Source organism: Phyllostomus discolor, chromosome 7 (genome assembly GCF_004126475.2).
Source record: "Phyllostomus discolor isolate MPI-MPIP mPhyDis1 chromosome 7, mPhyDis1.pri.v3, whole genome shotgun sequence".
Lineage (NCBI taxonomy): Eukaryota > Metazoa > Chordata > Mammalia > Chiroptera > Phyllostomidae > Phyllostomus > Phyllostomus discolor.
In genome coordinates, this window is record NC_040909.2 from 129,526,839 (window position 1) to 129,550,933 (window position 24,095).

A 24,095-nucleotide genomic window follows, 5' to 3' on the forward strand; every position below is an offset into this window, starting at 1 on the left:
CCCGGTTGCAGAGAGCAGCCGAGCCCCCTGCCTCTCGCCCTGGAATCCTGCATCATTGACTCCACTTGCTCTGCCTCTGTGCGCGCACCAAGCCTCCCTCTGGTAACGTGCCTTCCCAAGGAGGTGACGCATTCGGGCTGGTGCAGGTGTTCAGTGTGCCTGATCCCTCTGTTATTCACGGTGAATAATGAAGTCCTCTCTTCTTTTCTTCCTTAATACGTCATTGTCTTGTGAGTTTTGTTAGCATGAGTCTGCATTCCTAGGTCCAGTCAATGAGGTCGGGTATCAGAGCCTGCAGGGCTCATCAAGGTAAACATTACCTTGCGGGCATCTGTTGGAGCGGACTGCTGGACTTGCCAGGTGATGCCCATCTGTGTTGTCAGGCTCCATGTCTCCATTCCATTGCGCACTTCACGAGAATAACTTCTTCTCAGAAGTAATATGTTAACAACATCTTACTCACGTGCACATCTCAGTGTGAGAGCGCCAAATATTATCTCAGTGACAGTAGATCCCTTTCCTCTGGTGAGGATTGTGTGTTTGGATCTGCAAATATCACACCAGTGTGGGCGGATGGAAAACACACTGTAGACACCCCATTGCAAGGACCTCCACAGCCTCATCTCCAGCTCCGCCTTCTCTTCGCATCTGCCTCTCATCTCATTGTGAGCACCGCCCCCGGCGTCCTGCCCACCCTCTTCCTAACCTGGTCTCTCTCGCAGCAGGGAAGCCCACGGAAGATGGAGGACGCAGTGAGTGCGACAAGATTAAGGATAAGGAAGCAAGTAGAGCAGGCAATGAACGAGGTTTCAGAATTTTTTCTTCCATTCTCATCTTTCTCTCTCCCCTCAGAACAGCCCCAGATGCTCTTGAAAGGGTCTCAGGCCTCACACGCTGCCATGAAAATGAAGGACAAGCTCTCAGGACGTGTCTGGCTTCTCTGTGAATATAAGGGCACTAACACCAGAGTTCAGGAAGTCGCTCACAGCAGTTTCTTGCCAAAGAGGGTATCAGAGTAGAAAACAGGGCAAGGCCCACTACAACTCTCAAGTGGACCCTGGAATTTTTAGGAAATGAACTGTTGCATCGAATACGCAGACTCTTCTTTGGGACTCTGTCAGTCAGCAGTTCCCCCTTTGTCTTCTGCTCCTCCCCTTTCACTCCAGATTCCAGCCAGGACAACCGACCGCTGAGTTGCACCATAAACTTATCAGGAGTTGACACTGAGCAGCCCCCACTTGTCACTGTGATTTAAAATGATATATCTTATTGGCAGATTAGAACCTCACCAAAACTTCAGGTAGGATAGATAAATAGAAAATCTTGAGAAGACTTCCCCTCCCCCAAACTTGGTTCCTAAAAAACTATTGTTTTTAGAGAAATCACAGTTTTGTTCATTTACACAACTGGAGTTTTGCAGCGAAATAAGACACTGTTGGATCATTAGTGCGTAGTAAGTCTGCGAGGCTTCCGTTCCTCCACGTTACTGCGGAGTGTTGGTGTCCAGTGACGTGGGCTGAGTTGCTGTGTAGGCGATTAGGGACCGCTCTTGATCATTTAGCTGCTGGCTCACCAGTCAGTGAACTCTGTGGGCCTTTTGCCCAAATTCACCATCCTTGGGCTTTCGTTTCCTTTGGAGGAGGGATGGTGCTAAAAGGAGGACAGGGCCCGGTTCTCACCCCCGTGTCTCACGGCCAGAGTCGCCGTGGGGGTGAGGTCACCCACGCCGCACCGTGGCCTCTGCAGTGACGGCGGTCGGGCCGGGCAGCATCGACATGCTCTGAGTCAGGTGTTTTACCACGTCCGGAGTCATCGTCCTAGCTCTGTGGGTTGGTGACAGCTTCCTATGATACAGAAGTTAGCATTTCCCAAAGCAAACCAGGTAGGATGCAGTATGTTTTATGCTGATGGGAGGAATTACCAGAAAGGGGGAAAACGCATTCACTTCCCTCATTAGACGTTTGGTTCACGGGGAGAGGTTCACCCTGAGGGTTGACGGCACGAAGGCCACCCCTGTGTGTGTCTGTGGGCCCGTCCGTGTCTGTGTGTTACGTGTGCATCATGTCTGCACGTTGCTTTTGTCCGTAGTGCACTTTAGAAGAGTCCTTTCTAGCCACACCAACTCCCAACGACCATATTCCTTAAACTTCTAGGATGACAGACTCTTTAGACGGTCTGAAAATGACCCTAAAGATGTGTACACACGTAAAATGCTGGCTGCAGTGTCATGACATTCTCGCACTCTCGGTCCTCTGTGTGGGTCCCCGCGGGGCTCCCCATTTCCGTCCCCGGATGGAATTCCAAGGGGACCTGCTCTGACGGTCACTGGTGATCGTCAGAAATGCACTCGTGTACCGACACACGCTGAACGCCCACTGCGTGCCAGGGACCGTGCCCCAGCCGAGGAGCCGGACAGGACAGGCCGCACGGATGCGGTGCTGCCTGTGCGGGGTGCCGCGGGGCGCACGCTGGGTGAGTGTGAAGTTCAGCTCCACATCCTCGAGAAGTTCTCAGCACGAACCCTGTGTCCTTCTCCCGAGTGGGAGGAACGCTGGGTGTGGAGTTAGAGAGTGATAGACTTGTGTGTCATGCTGAGAAATTTGAGTTTTACTTGAACGGGTCTTAGGTTGAGGGATGATGAAAACTGTGGCTGGAGAAGTTAGCTCCCACTGGAGCATGGAGTATGGCTGGGGTCAGGGAGGTGGCCCGGGAGGCTGGCGGTGCTTTGGTGGCAAGCCTAGTGACAAACAATACAGTGGTGAGTGTAACCAAAGTACTGGCAGTCTGGATGAAGGGAAGAGGGCGAGTTGAGGGGGTGTGTATTGGATTGACCGAATTACTTCTTCAGCGAGTATTCGTTGTGCTGCCGTCTGTTAGATGGGCTGTTAGGTACGGTGACAGGCTAGACAGGCTGTCTTTGTCCTCAAGTCTAGGGACGACAACTCGCAGGCGTCTGGAGCGGACAGCTCAGGGGTGACGGTGCCTCCCCCCGGAGGGGAAGTAGATGTGTGTCTCAGACCCAAGGTTCCCAGGCAGGAGAAGTGCTTCTTCAGGCTACAAATACCCCTTCTGAGGTCTCGGGGTGTCCTTGTAGTTGTGAATTGCGGTGTCTATTGAGAGACGTTGCTGATGGGAGAGAGTTGCTCTATGAACAGCAGTTGGGGGGGGTGTGGTTTGAACCTCTGATACAGATGAGAGGTGGAGCTGCGAAGTGGATGAGGCTGCCCAGGAGGAGCACATAGAAGGAGAGGAGAGGAGGGCCCAGCACGGGAGGAACCCGAGGAGAGAGGCGGGGGTGGGTAAAGACTGGAAAGCACATTCCAAGGTGGAGCCAGCGGAGCAGCGGGGAGGGTGGCCGCACCAGCGGGGAGGGTGGCAGCACCGCGGCAGCGGTGGGCCTCAGTGTGTATTGGAGAGGCTTGTACTGGTTCAAGGCGATGACCTGAGTTCACATATTCAGCTCCCCACGTTCCCCAGCACCTCAGCTAACAGGAGTCAGGTGGGCAGCAAAAAACAATGAAAAGGTTCTATGCTATGTGAATTATATCTCAATAAAGCTGTTAAATAAAGAGAAGAATAATGATGAAAATCACTCTAAAACATATTGTATGTTTACAACCAAGTTGTCATTTCAAAAATGAATGAACTACAAGCATCCACAGGTGGGGATGAGGCGGGGTGGGGTGAGGGGGAAGACGTTATGCACAAAAGGAGAATAAACTTGTATCTAGTCACTTGGTAGCACTATCTGGGAAAAGCAATGATTCATTATCATAAACATTAGAGAGGAAAGGGTTGTTGCTCAAATTTTACAGCCGGGGGAGACATCTTCTCTTGGCAACAAAAAGATTATCTTTGACACTGAACGACTTTCAAAATATGCCACTCTTGTGCTTGCCCTAAGGAATATACACGAAGACATCCTAGAACCGAACAAGTAATTAGTAAGAATAAAGAACCCAAAGAACCCAGTAAGGGGAAGACATTGTACGGAGTATTTTTAAGTGGTATGGACTTAATTGTAGATAACAGCTGTTAATATAGTAGTAAGCCATTTGCTAATGATAAGTGGTTCCTCAAAAAGAGTCATGTAACAGCCCAATAATAATGGGGGTCTGGGATCATTCAGTGTTCCCACAGTCCTGCAGGAGGAAGATGGGGGAGTGCAGGGAGGCTCCCAGGTGCTGCATTATGGTTGGCACCAAGATAAACTTCAAAGTAAAGCTTTGCTCGTGTAGAAGTTGGGTGACTGACTTTCCAGTCAGTTGGCCAAGAGCTGGCGGGGGCACTTGAGTGCCTACAGAGCAGAGTACTGTACAGTAAAACTAAAACTGAGGATGTTCATTGCCATACAGTGACTACCCTATTCTGTTGAAAGACAAGGATTCAAATTGATTTTTTTAAAATCAGCCATAATATGACCCAGAGGCATACCTAAAAAAAAAAAGGAGATATAAAGCTATAGTTATAGAGGGAATTCTTAAAACTATATATTTCAAGAAAGTAGTATTTTAACTCTGTGACAATAAGGGCAATCTGTAAAATGAATAACCAGAAACAAATTTTTAGAAATAACCAGAATTGACTCAAAGTGACTAACACAATGAATGACAATTGACAAAAAGAGAATTAAAAGGAAGATTTCTTCCTCCCTAAAAGTGCAAATTCTAGACATACTCATTGTTCAATGTTGTGAAATCTTAAAGAAACAGATACTTCCTGTGTTTTCTAATCTATTTCAAATCATGAAAAAAATATGGAAAATCTTCCAATTTATTTTATCAAGTTAGTATGACTATGACCAAATTCTGTGTTTTTTCTTTTTCTTAAAAGTTAACACTTTTACTTAAAACTACATACATGAAATCCTAAGCCAAATACTAACAGGGAACCGTAAATATGGTCAGTTCTGATTTGTGTCAATAAAGTAGCATTTGTTTGCTGTTAGAAAACCAATAATGTAATAATCACGCTGAGAGCTTGGAAGAGGAAAGTTTTTCCAGCAATTTATTCCTGTGACCCAGCCATCACTCTGGTGATCCAGCAGTGGACCAAAGCAACCAGAGTCCCTTTCTTGGTGAAACTTAAGTTCCACCGTGAAAACAGTAAGAAATAGAGAGCTAGTGTAAACGCACAGGTAAGATTTTGTTGTGTGATAGATTTTCAGATCAGTGGGGGGAAGTTGGCTATTTGAGAAATTTTTGGAGCCATTGGCTAATGGTTTAATGATACTTAAACCCAAAATTTATACTTTAAAATGCATTCCAGATGTATTAAAGATTTTATTTTCAAAAATTAAAACTGTGGGAAGCTATGATCAGGGAATATTTATACTAACTCATGTTCTGTTAGACGTTTTCATGCATGTCAGAAGGAGAAGTTCTTGGAAAGATTTATGAGCTGAAGGGTAATGTCGCTCTGTTTCCGAGATAAGGACAAAAGCAACTTGCAGACAGTCAGCAAGGCATAACACGTTTGGAAGATGTGTTAGAAGGTTACAAAGAACTGAGACTTCAAAGGGTAAAACCCAGCATCGTTACCTGATACAGTTTGCAGCCGAAGTCCAGCTGTACTAATAAGACTCGTGAACCTTTTCCAAGTGGTTCCTGAAACGTAGATAATTGTTCCAGTGCTTTTTACACGCCCTGCCTCATGTAAACAGTGCTTAAAGCGGCCATCTGCGGTGGGTACAGATAGTATGTTACATGTTTCCCTGGTAAAGACGGGAAGAACAGAAAGGCCTCAGTAGCTTGCCCGAGGGCGCCTATCGACAGAGCCAAGGCTCACACCCAGTCTGGTGCCCAGGTCCGCTCTCCTAACCATCCTGCCGCACCTAACGCGGCTCCTGATTTTCCGACTGGCCCTGAAGTTCTCAAACACAAGCCCCTGAAGACGAATTCAGGGAGGGGAACTTTTTAACTTCATTTGCTTGAATAATGAATTTGGATGATAGCGTCTCAGCTCACAGCTGCAAAAATCCATTTGGAGTTTGGGAGGGATCCTTTTCTCACCTACGGCCAGCCTTTGCCAGGGGATCTTCCTGGGGAGTGTTTGGAGCTCAGGCTTCCTTCAGTTGCCAAAATAACCTCTAGAAAGTCACTTTGAAATATTTTTGAGCAAAAATATTTTTCTGTTTACTCCAAAACAAATGAGAGGCCTTGAATGCCACTCCTGTCATGAGCCCAAATGTGTGAGGCTGATGAGGCCGGTTCTTCCCCGTTGTGACTGTGGAGGCGGAGCCGGGTGGCCAGCGTGGTCCCCCGCCGAGTCCTCCGTCCCCCACCACGCAGGCAGGCGAGAGCGCAGGGCGTCCTCTGAGCAAGAACACTGTGTGATGTTGATCGGGGTTTTGTTTGGTTTTTTTTTTTAAGGTTTTTTAAAATTCATTTTTAGAGAGAGGGGAAGGGAAGGAGAAAGAGGGAGAGAAACGTCAGTGTGCGGTTGCCTCTCACATGCCCAGACAGGGGGCCTGGCCCACAACCCAGGCATGTGCCCTGACTGGGAATCAAACCCGCGACCCTTTGATTCGCAGGCCTGCATTCAATCCGCTGAGCGACACCAGCCAGGGCCAGGGTTTTTAAGCAAAAAAAAAAAAGTTCCCAAATCTGCCATTGTTCTAATATTTTAACTTCACAATATTTTTTTTAATTTCGAACATTGAAGGCAGGCTTGACTTTTCTTAAGTTTATTTAAAGTGATAGGGACTTTAAAAAACATTCTGAATGTCGCAGGTTCGATTCCCAGTCAGGGCACATGCCTGGGTTGGAGGCCATGACCCCCAGCAACCGGACATTGATGTTTCTCTCTATTTCTCTCCCTTCCCTCTCTAAAAATAAATAGATAAACTCTTTAAAAAAACACATTTAGTTTAAAAAAAAACATTCTGAAACACTATATTCAATGTTTGCTTATTGGTATGGAAAGGTAAAGATGCTCACATTGTGAGCACCTTTTTGATCTTCACCCGAGGATATGTTTGTCGATTTTTAGAGAGAAGGGAAGGGAATAGGAGGGAGCAGGGGAGAGAGGGAAATATGGATCAGTTGCCTGCTGTGCACGCTCTAACCCGGTACCAAACCCATGAGCTCTTGGTGTACAGGACGGTGCTCCATCTACCTGAACCACCCAGCCAGGGCAAAGCGGAGGCTTTTTAAGCAACGTTAAATGAGGTGCCTGATTTCTGACAGGGGCTAAGTGTCAGAGCTGAGATTTGAACTTGGACCTGTGGTCTAAAGACTTATTTCCCTATAGTACTCTATACTACATTACCACCACAAGACACAGATCCCAGAAGGGGAAGCAGGCTTGGACTTAGGACAGTGCGTCTGGCTTTTTCACATAATGAGTGTAAGAGATTTATACAGTATCAGTTTAGAGGTGTAAACCATTGGAAGTATGGTCTCAAGTCTGGGGAAAGAGCTGAAAACATCCTTGGGACTGCCATCAGGAGATGCTCGTAGCCTCAGAAATAGATGCGATTGTTGGGGAGCAGGGGTCCTCAGGTTCTGGAGCAGAGCTGGGCCATTCACAGCATGTCGCCTGCCAGCTAGGAGCCTTGGGTGAATCTCTCTACCCCTGAAGCCTAGCTTTTCTTCCCTGTAAAATGAGGATGAATTGAAATCACAGTACACAGAAAGTACTTAACACTGTGCCTGGCCAACGGTAAGCGCTTAGCTATTCTGGGTTTCTATATTGGTTTCTCAGACTAGAGAGGAAGAATTGCCCTTCTCCCACGCTGTGCCTAAGAAGAGCTAGGTGAGACACCAGAAATGGGGAGATCTGGAGGGAGCTTATCTGCGCCCCCCGGGTTCCTTGTTGCGTTGGCTCGAAGAATGGCGAGTCATGTTATCTGACAGGGAATTGGAACTAGCAGGTGTACACAGATCCTGCTGGGGTTTTTGTGTGTGTGTGTGTGCCCGGCCCAAAGGCTTGCTTGTAGTAGATACATAAAGAAGTACTGATTGATAACGATGAACCCCAAGGGGCAGGCTTTTTGGGGCACCACATGAAAAAGACACAGCAGATGGGTGTCTGGGGAATTCCTGCAATGTCTCAGATGGATCACATGAGGGTTTTTGGTTTTTAACTTTTCACTTTATCTCTGATATCAGTTCCAGGGGGTTTTTTCACCTCTCAGGTGTTGTGCTGGGTGAGAAGTAGTAACTGCATGAGTACTGGGCGGGGAGTGCCGATGATGTTACACACATACCTCTTAGCTTTTCTCGTGAAGCCAGCACCTCATGACAAGTTATTATGGAACTGCCAAATTAGTGTTGAGCCTTCCCTCCAGAGAGCTTCTGAGGAAGTCTTGTAGGCCATCTGATTTACAAGGGAATTACATTTAGGAAACTGCATTTTCTAAATGTTATGCCACACAGAAAGAATTCTGAGAAAAAGGTTCATTCCTTTAGGAAAACTGATTTTATTTTCTTGGTAAAAGGCTACCGTGTGTTCAGTTAATTGTCAGTTTTCACGGATTTTTTTAATTTTTATTTTTTGTGGTCAGAGTCATAATTTCTCCTATAAGATCTAGTGTTTGGGAAGCTCCTCAGAAAACCTAAGGAGAGATGAAATATTTTCAGGTTTAAAGTATGTGTTTCTGAAGCTATAATTAGGTATCTCTCTGCAAATTAGCAAACTAATTCTTTTTTTTTATTATTTAGTCAAAATTCACCTTTTAGAATTAGGCTTTTACTCGACCCTAACTGATGTCCAGTTATTTCATTTTCTTCGGCTTTAATCACCACCTCCAACGAGTCAGACTCGGCTGCCTCTGCTGTTCCCCGCGGGGTCTCGGTCGTGTTTAAAGAGGCCTGCTAACGAAGGCCTTGCGCACTCTTTCCCGTTCTTCTGAATGGCATGGCGTGTGAGTCATCGGCCTGCCACAGGATGTTTTCCCGGGGCGTGCGGTGCGGTGTCAGATCACCCCATCGCCGCGATGGCCGCGCGTGGGGCCCCGTCTGCAGAAGTGAATAGTGTCCCCCTTTACACGCGGGAAAATGAACAGTGCCCATCATTCAGGCCCCGGGGTTTAATTAGCTCCGACTTGCTAAAAGAAGCTGAGCAAGTAAATAGTGTAACTTGCCACATACAGCAGGTTCTGACTCATCGCTGTTTCTGGGTAACCACCCCACATAGGTTCCTTGCTGTATTCTGTTATTTATACACCTCAGCATTTTGGTCTGCTTGCTTTACGGGTTAACTTTTTGTGAAATAAAGGATTAGAAGTTGATTATCTCATAAATCCCTCCCCCGTCTAAAATGCTGTAAGACATGAAGCCTCATTTTCTCAGAGCCTGCATCCCCTCGCCAGTTGCTGTGGCTGAGGTGCCTGGAACCTTCCAGGCGTCAGTGACTGCCTGCCGCCACGGCGTCTGCGTGGGCAGCTGGTGCAGCAGCCGATCCATTGGTTCAGCAGACAGATGCCATGTTCACGGGTCCAGCAGGAGCTCCGCAGTCAGTGGAGAAGTGTGGTGGCTTCACAGCACGGCCCCCCAAGTTCTTCGCCACTCCTCCCATCCCACGGTGGGGCTCCACCCCCTCCCCTTGGATCTGGGCTCTGTGCCTACCTGACAGGAGACCGTGGCCGACGTCTATTCTGTGTCTGCGTCCAGACCTTAAGAAACGAGCAGTTTCCACTTCCTGTGTCTTGGGGACACTGGCTCCTAGAACCCGGCCCCCGTGCTGTGCAGGAGCCTGCACCGCCCCTTGGAAAGAGCCGAGGGGCGAGCGTCCACTCGGTAGCTTGGTGACCGGGCCACGCGGGAGACGACTCCCCAGCTCCGGGAGAGCTGCCCCAGCCGACACGCCATTCCCACCGAGCCCTGCCCAGATTGCAGATTCATGAGCACATGAATGACTGTTGCGCTAAGCCGCCCGGTTTTGTTGCCAAAACAAGAAGGCAGACACATAAACAAGCAATTCCGAAGCAGTGTAGAGTTGTGATGACAGTGATCTGTAGTGGGTATCACAGCAACACTGGGGAGAGACACCTAATCCTCAGTGTCAAGGAAGACTTCCTCAAGGAGATGACAGGTGGGCTGAGTCCCGAGTGAGTAAGGGTTAGCCAGGTGCGGGCAGGGGCGGCGGGGTGCCCTGGGCAGAAGGGACAGTGGTGTGGTCAGAACTGAGGCAGCGTGGAAAATGGCGTTCCGGTGTACAGAGAGGAAGCGTGAGCCCCCGAGCCTTTTCAGTTTTGCCACACTATGGTTCCGGAGCCGAAACTGCATCGGGCTCATCTAACCCAGCCTCCCCGTTTATAAAGGAGGCAGCTGATTCAGCAGCGAGGCGAAGCAGAAGAACGCAGGTGTCCCGGGTTGGGGGTCTTGGAACCCACTCTGAGCAACACCTGTGGGAGGAGATGGGGGACGCAGGAGCCAGGCCTCCGCACCGCATCGACCAGCCACTGGGTGCTGTTACCCTGGGGGCTGTTATCCGTGGGCCAGGAGACTCTACCTAACACAGTGCCCAGGGAGGGCTGAGAGCAGAGAACGCTCTGCCGTGGGCACTCCCAGCCACCTCATTCCTGAGGACAGCCTGAGAGGCACCTGCACACGTGACCTCAAATTCTAGCCCTGCCACTGCCCAGCCATTCAGCGAGCTGGTTATGTCAGGGAGACCCTGCGTACGGCTGCTTTAACCTTCAGGGTCCTCCACTAGGAAAGGAGAAAAAATGGAAAACTAAGTCCTGGTGTCCTTACTTGTGAAATAGGAAGAATAATTGTACTGCCCTTTTGGGGAGGTCATTAAGAGGCTCTGGTGAGATCATAAAGTTCCCAAAGTACCTACTTGTAAAAGACTGTTGTTATTATTATACTATATGTCAAGAGCCTCGTTCAGTGCCAGATACATAATATTTGCCACGAGAATTCCTCAATAAATACTTCATTAAAAAGTGTTTCAGAAATGTTCGGTGACTTTCTAGAGGCCAGAGTCAGTGTGGAAGCCAGAGCCAGAATGCATCTGCTTACACCGCTCCCGGGTTTGACTTTCAGATCGAGGGCTACGGGAGGAGATGTGTCTCCGGTGAGTCAGAGCATGATGTGCGGGAGCGGGTCCCTGGCTGTGGCTTCGCCCCGGGGAGTCCGCTTCCTTAGGCTGAGTCGCTGGTGTTAGCCAATGTGAAAACGTGTTTTTCAGCATAGAACCGAGAAGATAAAACTGAGGGTGAAGTCATCCGAGTAGCAGCACTGCACCAGAACAGCCCCGTTGCGAAAGGATGGTTACAGTTTGGGACAGGTTACTTTGATTCACTGGGGATGTACATATACATACATGTACACACACACACACGCGTACAAGGGTGGGCAAAAGTAGGTTTACAGTGGGGAGTACCCAAAACAGTTTATTCTTGTATTATTATTGATTAATTATTGATTATTAGATTCCAAACAACTGTAAACCTATTTTGCCCACCCTATTTATACATGTACATAAACATATACAAGTATTAACAATGGCTGGACTTCTTCCGGACAGACCTTCGTACGTACATACATATATGATTGTACTGTAGTGCATCTTCTCCACCTCTGATCATTTCCCCCAGAAGATCGATGTTCTAGTCCTGCTGGCCCCCTCCTTTAGGGGGTGCTGACCCAGGGATAACTCACTCTCCCTGGGCTTGAGTTTCCTCTCTAACGTGAGGGATTGATCTAGGTGAGTGCCTTCGAGTTCTCTCGTGGCTTAATTCTTTAACTCCCCGTGTGCCCTACAGCACAGACTTAAGACAAAGCAGGCCTGTTGTATCCTACAGATAAGTGGTCTCATTCCGCGTGCACAGAGGAGCACGGTGTGTGGACCCAGGCCCGCAGAGGAAGGTGTTCAAGTAGCTCTTGCTACAAAACCGTGCTAACTCCAGTGAAGATGGAGAGAAAAGTCACTGTTTTGTGGGTCGACCAGAGTGCTCCATAGGCATCGCAGAATCATGTCCTTCCCTGCAGTTTTTTTGTGGAACCATCCAAATCGGTTGTTTAACGTTGATTGGCAATCACTAGTGCGTTGGAGACGGTGCAGGGCAAGAGTGTGCGAGCTGCACCCCACTGTGTTCATCAAGGCAGAGAGTGGGGAGGCAGTCAGGGTCACAGGGCTGGGTGCGAAGCTTCTTGCCTTCTACCAGACAACACCGAGGCTGTCAGATGTGGCCTTAATCCAGTGTTGGGAAGCCTTCATTGTTTATAGAAGCATCTTTTTTCTTTCCTTTTTTTTTTTTTCAGTTTTTCAGTTTGGCTTCACTGCTGTTACCATACGCATGTAATTGGGTTTGTGACTTGAGTAGCTTTTAAAATGTTGGCAACTAATCTCATTGGAGATTCATCACGCTTAAGACATTTTAATATAACTTTTATTAATATCTTGAAGTCTGGGAATTTAATCGGTGTACTTACACTTTTAAATTTGTTGGTGCCCGAACCATTTTACATTTTCACAGAACAAGTATTTAATCCAGGGGTGTCCAGCCTGCGGCCCTCTGCAGCCCAGGTGGCTATGACTGCGGCCCAACACAAAATCATAAAGTTACTTAAAACATTATGAGATTTTGTGTGTGTGTGATTACGTGTTACAGTGTATTTAGCGTGTGGGGCAGAGACGCCAGAAGGTTGAATACCCCTGATCCTTATGATTTTGTAACCAAGGGATTTAAAGATTAACTTTGAAAATAGGTCAGGGAAAAACATCTACTTTGTTTTACAGCTAATCAGGCAAGGAAGTGAAAGAAAAGAAAAGAAAAAGCAGTTGAGAAGCTTTTGAAATGCATTTGTGAAATCAGTTTTATGTAATTTTCTGAAAGCTGCTCTCTGAAGCTGAAGTATGAGTCAAAGTTTCCTTTCGTTGTGCCCTCTTTCATTCATCTATTCATTATTATTCATCCATTCATTGTTCATCCCTCCATTCACCAAATGTTGCTCCAGACACTGGGGTAACAGAGATAAATAAGACAGCGAGAGCTTACTGCGCCCATCGTCTGCCGGGAAAACCTGGGGAGCCCGCGGCTCCTAGCCGCAGCCTGGTGTCACGGCTGAGCTTTGCCACGGGGCGGGGGCGGGGGTTGCTTCCTTGCACGCACTAGTAAGCCGCGTGACTGGAGGTGAGACCCATTCTGTGTCCATTTCCTCCTCTCTGAAATGGTATTGCTCACCCCTTTTACTTCACGGTGTCGGTGGAAAAATCAAATGAAATCGTGATTTTGAAATCACTATTATACAAAAACAAGTAGTAATCTTGTGACTGGCATTCTACAGAGACAAGTAGTCATCTTGTGACTGGCAAGTGGCTCCGGCTGTTCCATCGCCTCTGTGCGGAGGGTTGAGGATGAGCACGTGCCTGTTGCTCTTTTGAACCAGATCCGTGTGTTTGGAACGGTCGCCTGACCACTTCTTCCACATACACAACTGCCCTTCTTCCTGCCCCTGGGGCAGGAACTTCCTAGTGAGGTAGCAGGGAGAGTGATACCTGCAGCTGGTAGTACTTGTTTACAAAGTATTATTCAGTCCGTATCGGCATTAAACCCACAAGCGTTAGTGCCCAGAGGAAGCGGGCAGAGAGAGGGGTAAGGGCTGAGATGGTGTCCGTCTGCAAGAAGCTCAGACTTCAGCTTGAATATTCCAAGTGGCCAAATAGAAATTGTTATCTTAATTGCAGTTTCTAAAGGGTCTGTCCGGAGGTGTCCGTTTGACTCTAGAACGTTTCTAGACATTGGAACGTCCATTTATCCCTCCTGGATAGACCAGATTGCCCTGTGAAGAAACTAATTAAAAAATTGCTTCTCGCCGCTGCTCAGTTTCAGCCTACCATGTTGGTGCTCTAGAATGAGGCAAGAGGTCTGATCTCTCCTAGAGCAAACCCAGTCCTGGGCCCACTAAACAGTCCCTCTGGAGTAGCAGCTCTAGGGTACAGGGATTTTTGTGTTTTATTCACTGCTATCTATCTATCTCCCCAGGGCCTAGAACAGTGCCTAAGAACCAGCACGCACCGAAAGTGTTTTGAATGAATGAAAGTCTCAGTCTACCATAGAGAGTCTTCTGATACTTTCATACCTCCAGATAGATGGCTTCTTGAAAACAGTGACTATGCTTTATTGGTGTCCAGATTGCCAGTATCTGGCACGTGATTGGTGTTCTGGGTGTTGGTCAGATGCACCCGTGGACAAGCCCAGCCAGGCCTGGGATGGATGCCCCGAGGTCAGGACCTCCCCACCGCTCCCCAGGGTAAGTTCTAAGAGCAAGAGAAGGACTTCCTCCCGTGAAAGCTGAGCCGAGGCCCAGAGTGGCCTGCTGCAAACGTGCAGGTCCACTGAAGTTTCTTTTTTAATCTTAGCTTTTCTGTGTATTTTAGATTTTCTACTCCATGCCTGTTTCTTTCAAAAAATAACACTCAGCACAATGGATAAAATTGATATTCCAAGAAGAAACCTTGTATATATCCTCTGCTGAGTCCCACCCAAGGCTGTCGCACCCCGTGGCCCTTGTCCTTGCAGCACGGCCCAGGGCAGGGCAGCCAGTCTCAAAGCCGCCTCAGAATCTTGTAAGAGACCAAAAGGCCCAGAGAGAACTGGCACCGGACAGGAGAGAGAAGGTGGGCAGCTGGCCTGACTTCCTTTCTGGGGGTTTTGTTGGACCGTCTTCCAGCCTCATTGATGCTTCCTACCCTTCCTAAAATAACGATACCACTAAAACATTCCTTACCTCTTTTCAGTACATTCACGCATGCACATATCTCATTTAATCCTCACAATTCTGGGAAAGCAATGTTTCTTTGTTTTCGATGTTACTATTTACACAAACGAGGAAGCCCAGACAAGGAGCAGGGCTGGGGCCAGGGTGAAACAAGCCAGGTACTCGCCTCGGGCGCAGAATTTAAGAGAGTGCCAGAAAAACTTGGTGATCAAGATAAATACTAATTTATGCAGCACTTTAAAAAATGAAAATGTATGCGAAGTCCGACAGAGCCAAGATTAAGTAAGGGGAGGCAGGCGAGGTGAGTGTTCAGGTTAAGTGCAGGGTCAGTTAAATTCTGTCTTCATTTAAAATTTTATTTTGTTCCGCCCTGGCTGGTGTGGCTCAGTGGATTGAGTGCTGGCCTGCGAACCAAAGGGTCACTGGTTCAATTCCCAGTCAGGGCATATGCCTGAGTTGCAGGCCAGGTTCCCCAGTGGGTGGCGTGCAAGAGGCAACCACAAATCGATGGTTCTCTCCCTCTATTTCTCTCTCTCCTTTCCCCTCTCTAAAAATAAATAAATAACATCTTTTAAAAAATTTTTAAAGACTTTAAAGGATGAAAAAACTAAAATAAAATTTTATTTTGTTCATCATGGATGTTTTGGCATTAATTTTGATTTTTAGAATATTGAATTAAAATAGTCACTATGTTGATCAGTGAGTTTCTTTGTACCCCCTTTAAAGGTTGCCCCTGAGGCCAGTGCCCTACTCACCTCATCCTGATTCCAGCCCTGTCTTTTCATAGGGCTTGTAAGTGCTAGAGCCTGAACTTGAACCCAGGCTTTCGGAGCCCCCATCATATTCTCATTCTGACACACCACACGGCACTTAAAATGCCTGGGTTCCTTTGTCTCCAAGCATCTGTTGGTCTTTGTTGTTGTTCTTTAAATTTTCTTAAGCCCTATTATTTGAGACTAATACTCCCTAATAACCTCCCCATGCATTTTTTGTGTAAATGCATTATATGCGCCCTCTTTTGATTTTTGTTTTAATTTTTTTCTTGTATTGATCCTAGAGAGAGGGAAAGGGAGGGCGAAAGAGCGGGAGAGAAACTTCAGTATGAGAAACATCGGTTGCCTCTCACGTGAGCCCCAAGTATGGACTGAACCTGCAACCCAGGCATGTGCCCTGACGCGGAATCAAACCGGTGACCTTTTGGTTTGCAGGATTATGAGCCACACTGGCCAGGGCATCCGCCCTCTATTGTCATAAGTTATTTTATTTCTAAGCATTTCTGGGTAAATCTTACCTCTAGGGCACACCACAAAAGTATTGACTTGCTTCAAACTAAAGTCTGTGACTCAAATGAAAAACATGAAAACAGCTAACTCCGCAAGAGCTAGGGCAGGACAGCCAACTTTTTAAGCACCATCAAGTTGTAGAATGAAATAGTGGTTAGAACAGCAACAAGGATTTCAGCATCATATCCTCTTTTTAAAATCTAACAATGTGTAGCTTTCTTTTAAGTTAAAGTCAAAATTCCTACAGATTTTGCTCTTTAATGAAATTTCTTGAGCAATGAAAATGGTTCGTGGCAAGCAGGACAGATGCCATCGTCGTGTTCACCTTCTGCAGGAGGAGGGTGCACGGGCCTGTGCAGAGGTATAAACAGTCTTTTTCTGTGAGGATTTGGTTTTTCTAAAGTGCGTGTCAATCGGTTCTGCTACGTAAGAGGAAGAGCAGAACACTATCCAACTGATCACTTTCCTTACAGTTGGCCTGACTTCTGAATAATTTATAAGCATCCTCAAGAATTTTAGCTCCACTGTACCTGTTGGGAGAAACAAAAAAAGAAAGAGAGAAGGAGGGAGGGAGGGAGAGAAAGGAAGGAAGAAAAGAAAAGCAATGAAAGAAACGAACTGGGAGCTTGAGATTAGAAATAGAAGGTAAAATAAAGTAGTACACTTTTGTTTTTCTTGGCAATTAAGTCTTAGTCGAGGTAGAGGAAGTTGAAGAGTGTTTATCAAGAAGGACGAGGAGAGAGATTAAGAGTCACTGTGTTTCTAGGAATACCACAAGGCAAAAACTCTGATTTACAATAAATGAGGACATTGAACATTTGGTTCAAGGGCCAGACAGAAAAGCAGTGAAGGGTCCCTTCCCTAAGTATGCATTCTTTTACTGCTTTACTTTAGTGAGGACTGTTATGTATAGGGGTTTTCACTCACATGGTGTTTTTTAAAATACATTTTATTGATTATGCTATTAGTAGTTGTCCCATTTACTTTTATGGGAGTTTATGGGGAGTAAGATTAGAAGGTCAGGACTAAACTGCTGAGGGAGTTGAATGCTGGATCAAGAAGTGAATACTTTATCTTACAGGTGATAGAAGGCTTTTGAATGAGGGGGAGTCTAATCAAACTAGGATTTTTAAAAATTTTTTATACAAAGAAAAAGAACAAAAGTTTATACTAAAAAATATTTTATATTCAAAGTTTCTGTCTGCAGAAAGTTTAGTCTGGTGACATGACGGAAAGAGAAGAAACTGGATGCAGGAGAGGACTAATTTGTGTGTGAAAACAGTGAGCATTTTGAGCAGTGTATTTGGTTGGTTCAATTAGAAATGTAAGGAAGGGGTGCTGTGACATACGTGGGAGAGGAAATGGACATTTGTCCCTGGCACTTGCATTTGTTGTTAGAAGGAGAAAGAAGTTTAAAAATTAGGACCCCAAAGTTTTATCCTGAGGTTTAAAAATTAGGATCCCAAAGTTTCATCCTGAGTTTTACCCTGGAGAATGATCAATCCCTTACCAAAAAAATAAATAAATAAAGGCCAGAGAAACTGTTTGGGGAATGAAGAAGAAGATGGTCTATTCAAGTTCACACATTTTCTTTGAAGCCAGGGTGTGCTGAGCAACTGAAAACATCCCTTGGGCTGTCGGGGATGCACACCTGGACTTAGAAGTTGTACATCCAGACAGAATGTTGAGGTCTCAGCGGGAGCAACACAGGGCCGAGGCGGGCACGTGGCCGTCAGCTGGAAAGAGGAAGACGCGTCATGGGAGGAACGGTCTGGGAGGAGGGGGGAGGTGCAGGGTCCCGTAGAAGTGTGGGGGCCGCGGGAGGAAGTCGTTTCAGGAAGAACGGTGCGGCTGGCAGGGCCAGAGCTGCAGAGCAAAACCAATGAGCAATCACAGGAGTCATCTCGAGCTTAGAAAATAAAAATTGAGATCCAGGAGGAGGAAGAGTGTCAAAAAGTAGGAAGCTAAAAGAAGAGGTGATTCTGTTCTATTGCATGACCATTACGTGAACTTCAAGTGAAGTTAACTTGGCAGATGCTGTTTTTCCTGGATGACTTGTAGAGATTTAAGTTTCTTGTGTTTTGTCTGTTCAAAGATTTTTTAAATTGGATGATACTGGGGGATTAACATAGATTTGTCTCTTTTCCTTTGAGTAAGAGAAGTTGGTTCATATATGGCTGTTTGGGTTTTACATGTCCAGTGGCATTGACAGCAAAGAAGTAAAATGCTGTTTTTCTTTCACTTTTCTGTCTATAGCAAACAAAACCATACCACTTTCCAGTGACAGGCCTCTGTATTCCAGTCACTTTTTGATTAATTTATCTTCTGTCCCTGTCATGACTTTGAGAAAGAGAAATTTCTTACAGCAGGGGCTGTGGTAGACGTGTCCATGATCACCGCTTGCTACAAAATTGTTAAGAACCTTGTTTTATGCTTCTAGTGTTTGCTTCTGGCAGTAGTTTGTGGAATCAAACTAAGTCTAAAAGCTTAGAAGGCAAACTTGAATCGTTGCAAAGAATAACTTGGTTCACTTGAGTCTTAATAACAAGACATCCTGAATTAGTCCTCATCATCTGTAGTTAAAAACATCAGTCAAATTAATTTCCCAGGAGCCTTTCACCAAGCTGAGACTGTAACAAAATAAGTTAACATAACTGGTTAACATATCCTCTGGAAGCCTTTGTTCACTTATTTATTTATTCATTCATTTAACATTCATTGAGTACATACCTGCCTTCTTCCAGGCTGAAGTAAACATCAGTCTCTGCCTCTGGGGTTCTGCAAGACGAGTATCTTTACAAATAATGAGAGTTTCAACACAGTGTAGTAGGCGTTGTAGCAGTGAGCTGAGGGAGCTGTAAGAAAGGAGAGAGGTGGCCCTGGCTGGTATAGCTCAGTGGATTGAGCGCCAGCCTGCAAAACAAAGAGTCACCAGTTCGATTCCCAGTCAGGGCACATGCCTGGGTTGCAGGCCAGTTCCCCACTAGGGGGTATGCAAGAGGCAATCATATTGATGTTTTTCTCCCTCTCTTTCTCCCTCCCTCCCTTTCCCTCTCCCTAAAAATAAATTAATAAAATCTTTTTTTAAAAAAGAAGGAAGAGAGGTTAAAAATAAAGCTGGGACAGTATATAGGAGACAGTTTAGGCAAATCCTATGTCACTCACTAAAGAATCTGAATTTTACCCTGAAAGCAGTGGCGTGCATGGAATTGTTTTACATGATCATCCTGGGCAGGATGACAAACGGATTTAAGCGGGTGGGAAAACTGGAGGCAGGAAGACAGTTACAAGATTATTACAGTAATTGTGGTGAGGGGGGTCTTGTTTTAAGGTACTGTCGAGGTGTGTGTGAAGGGGAGGGACTGAATGTGAGAGATATTTGGGGCGTAGCAGCAGTGGATGGAGTAGAAGAGAGGGGAGGGAGTAAGCGACAGGTAGAGTCGAGGACAAGTGTGAGGTTTCAATGCCCAGGCCATGGGGGACAAAAACAAGAGGCGTCAGCTTTTGGCATCCCTGCCACGAGAGAGATTACAGCAGCTGAGTCATCCGAGGCTGATTCAGCCCCTGACATGAATCCTACCTGTTCATCTTTGAAACCGAGGATGAAATGGCTTTTGGCCTCTTAAAACCTTTGGAACAGTGCTGAATGGGTATGAATCAGGTTTCGTAGGCAGGAGCCCTGGGGTTCCTACCGCAGGGTTCTGGAGGGCGTGCACTCGCTTTTACTGCACTAGGCTGTCCTTTTGATAGTGGCTCTCGGTCTTGCTTCTTAATGACTGTAATCATGTGTGTGTTTCACCTTGATAATGATTATTATACTTAGCACTCTGTATCTTCAAAGAACCCAACAGCATGAAGTAATTAATCTGCATAACACCCCTGTGAGTTAGTAGGTGGGGGTTGTCACCCCATTTTCTAGAGGAGAAGCCCCAGAGGTACTCTGACTTGCCCAAGGCCACACAGAGCCACCACGTCAGGCCTGACTTCTGAGTCTGCAGCTGCCTTTATCTTATCACCTCCATCCAAGTTGAAGGTCGGCCTTCACTTACCAGACCACGTTTGCCGTTTCACTTGCTCAGAGATCTCAGCGTGTAGTTGTAGAAAAGGGCGAGCAGAGTACAGGGGGGAGTGGCAGCCACCATACAGATGGTGGGGGGCGCGGGGGCGGCAGGGCCTGGGGACAGTAACATAACCGCAGCTCACCACCAGCGCATCCGGGGAGAGAGGGACCGTCTTCCAGTGGCGCTCCGGCAACTCTTGTGCGCGCAGCCCCGCTCGCTAGTCCTGTATCAGGGCCTCTCACGTGGCACGTTAGTGTAACTTGAACCCCGCACACAGCAGCGAGAAACTGTTATTAGAGAAGTAGTCATTTTGTAAGGCTGTGTGACGAGGAAGGGAATTGACCTGGGAGCCAGTCAGACCTGAGCGGGAACTTCTCCCAGGAGGCAGCCAGGGGACAGTGGGCCGCATCTGTACCCTCCAGCGGCACGGGAAGGAATGCAGGGTGACGTCTGTCGAGTGCACGGCGTGGCTCTGGGCGGTCACTGCTCTACAGGTGGTTGCTGTTCTTTCTATTCCCATTCAAAGACTGCATGTCCTGCTACAGGGGCCCTTCGGGGTTTGGCGGTGTGTTTTTTTTTTCTCAGTTGAATGACGGGACCAGGAAATTCAACTTGTGAGGCATTGCAGCCATTTAAAGCAGCCAGGGAAACATTTTGGTATTGAGTCAGCTAGAAATGGTATCACCCCTTCTTCACTGACAAATATGGGAAGGTAACTTCAGCGGGGCAGTCATCGGTGCGGGCCTTCCAAACATCATAGTCATGTTACAGTAAACTTTTTATATTTGTTGCGTCACAGAGATTTATTGAAGTGATAAAAGTTATTATGGAAAACAGTGTGCAGTAACTATGGTAACAGTTATTTGATCTCACAGTAATTAGCTAAGCATTTAGTTGCACAATACTTTCACAATGCCTTCCTGGTTAGTTCATTAAACAAAATTAGTTTTTGTTTGAACTGCCTTCCCACACCGTCCTGAATGTGATTTTAGCTCAAAAGAATTGGAAAGTATATTTTAAAACTACCTTTCCGACGTACACTTTGTGGGCATCTTGGAGGTTGCAACTGGTTTTTATTTAATTCTTTTTTTTACACCACAATATGATTGTGATTCATCAGATTATCCTCTGAAGTGTGTCTTTCTGTTTAGGAGAGTGGGCTAAGACATGAAGGTCACGTTGGAGGTCAGTTTCTCAATTCTGGGGTTCCTGGCTCAGCGCATAGACAGGGGTTGGTCGGCTGGTATCCTTCCCAGGACTTAGGTTCTGTCCCTGTGGAGCTGGGTTGCTGTGTTGTGTGTTAGAACCCTGAGGGCTCATGGGTGTTACCATTTCTTGACAACCTGCATGTCTCCCGATGGGGCCGGAGATGGTTAGGTCCCCAGGTTTTCTAAAGCAGCCCCCGCCAGGTGCCTCCTCCTGCTCCCTGTTCAGCGTAACTCATGCCGTGTTCAGGTCCGTCTCCTTTCGCCAGGTAGAGTGTGTGGCTGATGATTCACCTCAGTGATGATGTCACTCTCAGAGGACTCCCAGAGCTCCTGAGACAAGGGCCTCTCAGACTGTGTCTCAGAAAGGCATGGCTGCTGTGCCCCGCTCCCTGCTCACCTGGAACACAGGTGAGGCTCAGCCATACTGTTTGGCAGTATTGGAGGTCCGAAGTGCAGAGGAATGCTTCACATGTTCAATATTTCAAAACAGAAAAGTAATGAAAATGAAATGAAAAATATTTGACTTATTGACTGAACATGTAGGGGTTGCAAAGTAGACTAACAAAACAGGATTCATAAAAATTCAGGAAATTTCCTTATATTAATTTTGTATTTTCATCTCTGTATATTTATGTAGAATGTGCATAATTAGATTAATTTTTATGTAGGATAAACGCATCTTTAGTTTCATTGACTAGGGTTGGAATTCTGATGATAATCTATTTGTTCTTGACTGGTCTTAAAATTTTTTTGACCAATCTGAAGATAATAAAACAAATAGAATAAGAAGTTATCCTGTGTGACTTCAGCACCTGACTCATTCTTGTTTCCCATCTTCCCCACTTCTGCTTTTATCCTGTACGACTCGGGCATCTGAGCTGAAAAAGGCCCCTAAAATTCTTCCTACCTGCCTTCTCTTCCACACGGTCTTCATCCTTCGTGAAATAATGTCTTTCTCTCACTCCCCTTGGGAAAAGTTGGATGTCCTTTGATGCAATTCTCATTGCAGCTTCTGCGAAACTTCCCCCAATTTCTCTTCTACCCTGTTCCCTGTTCCCTAACTCTCCCATGTCATCTGTACCTAATTTGGGGACACACTTTTTGTCATACATCATAACCTTTGGTTGAAAATTATCTCCCCCCATGAGCTACGATGCCCACCAGCAGACGGCTTGTGTCTCTGTGTCGTGGTACCCAGCCTGTAAGACCCTGTCTGTGGACCGCCAGCTGCCCAGTGAGTCATCCTCAGGCCACGTCTCCCTGTCTTCCTACACTCTCATCCTTTGTATTTGCTCCTTTGGTGCCAGCCCCTGCCACACTGGCCATTTACCCTTGAGCTCCTCAGATTTTGTGTTTCTTTTCTCTAGACCTAGAACATTTTCTGTGTGTGAATCCCCAGTTATTTCAGGAACGCAGGAGGGGAAGTACTGTGTATTGACCACCCGTTGTGTTTCAGGTGCAGTGCAGTGTCTTTAACCATTCCCACGACTCTGTGAGGTGCATGCTAACACCCACAGTTGGTTTTAGCAAGAGAAACTAAGGTTCAGAAAGATGAAGTGGCATGAGAAGCTAGTAACTGAAAGAGCTAGAACTTGAATGCAGGATTCTCTGCCCCCGGTATCCAACCTCTTTCACTTTTTCCAATTCACTGGCTTCGTGTTGGTGACTCAGCACAGCACGACATCTGGGCTGAGCCACGTAGTTGGGGCCGTCTCCGCCGCCCTGTGTGCCTCCCATCCCCTGGTCTTCCGTGCGCGCCGGTCAGCCAGAGGTCTGCCTCCCCCCTGGGTCTTCCGTTCTGCTCCAGTGCTCGAGGTCTCTGCTGAAGAAATAGCACAGATTCTTCCAGACACGCCTTTTACAGAGGCGGAGTGCTCAGTTTCGTTTAGACCGAACCGCCCGATCCATTACTCACGTCTCACCCCGAGCCCCTTCGATGCCCACAGCCAGCACTGACAAATGGCCGTGAGTCCGTTCTCCGCACAGCCTTCCCGAGAGCCGTGACCTCTGATGAGAGTGGAAGTGGGAGAACACACCGACGGGCACTCTGTCCTAGCCCCCGGTGGGCTGTCGCTGCCCGTCTGCCCACCCTTCTCTGTGAGGAGCACCACGCGAGCGGAGTAAATATGGTGATGCTCTTCCCACAGTAAATACAGTAAAACCCTCTTCCCAAAGCACTGGACGACTGCTTTCTGGACGGACACACCTCGTCTTTGCTTTTGCTCACGCTAATTCTTCTACTCGGCCCCCTTTCCTCCTGTCACCATCTGTGGAATAATTAGTCATCTGTCTAATCGTTTCATCTCATTGAAAGGTTCATGAAGGCAAACCTGTGCATATCGTTCCTTCTTGTAAGTACAGTGCCTGGGAGGGTGTCCGACATGAGGTGGAAGCTCAGGGGACGTTTCAGTAAAGAAAGAAGGAAGGGCCCTGACTGGGTAGGCAGTTGGTTAGACCATTGTGCCAGTATGCCCAGGTTGCGGGTTCTGTCCCCGTCAGGGCATCTATGGGAATCAGCTAATGTGAATGCATGGGTAGGTAGAACGGTGAATTGTTGTCTCTCATCTCTCTCTCTTTCTCTCTCTCATCCATACATTTTTTTTTTTTAAAGAAAGAGGGAAAAAATGGAAGGAAAGATGGAGTTGGCACAGGTGGTGTACTGAGCATATAGCTTTCTGCTTTCTCCTAATAGCCCAGTGAAGTCAGTCTCATTATTCACATCACAGGTGAGCAAAGGGAAGCTCATAGAGGTTTCTCTGCTCGTGAACGGCAGAACAGACCTGCCTTTCACAGAAGCCTTTTATTATCCCTTCGTCCAGGACCTGGGAGCCCCATCCACGTAACAGTGTGGAAGACGCCCCCGACCCC

The 24,095-nt window shown here is 46.9% G+C and overlaps 1 protein-coding gene across 3 annotated transcripts in view; it reads left to right on the forward strand.

The window, feature by feature from the left end:
* Window positions 1-24,095, forward strand: part of NSMCE2 (NSE2 (MMS21) homolog, SMC5-SMC6 complex SUMO ligase) — a 205,187-nt gene that overhangs the window by 107,914 nt on the left and 73,178 nt on the right. The window contains exon 5 of one of the 3 annotated variants that reach the window (XM_036031415.1): window positions 723-806. The exons of the other annotated variants lie outside the window; for them this stretch is intronic. Within the exon in view, the coding sequence (XP_035887308.1) occupies window positions 723-806 (84 nt within the window). The remainder of the gene's footprint in view (window positions 1-722; window positions 807-24,095) is intronic. 3 annotated transcript variants of the gene reach the window in all.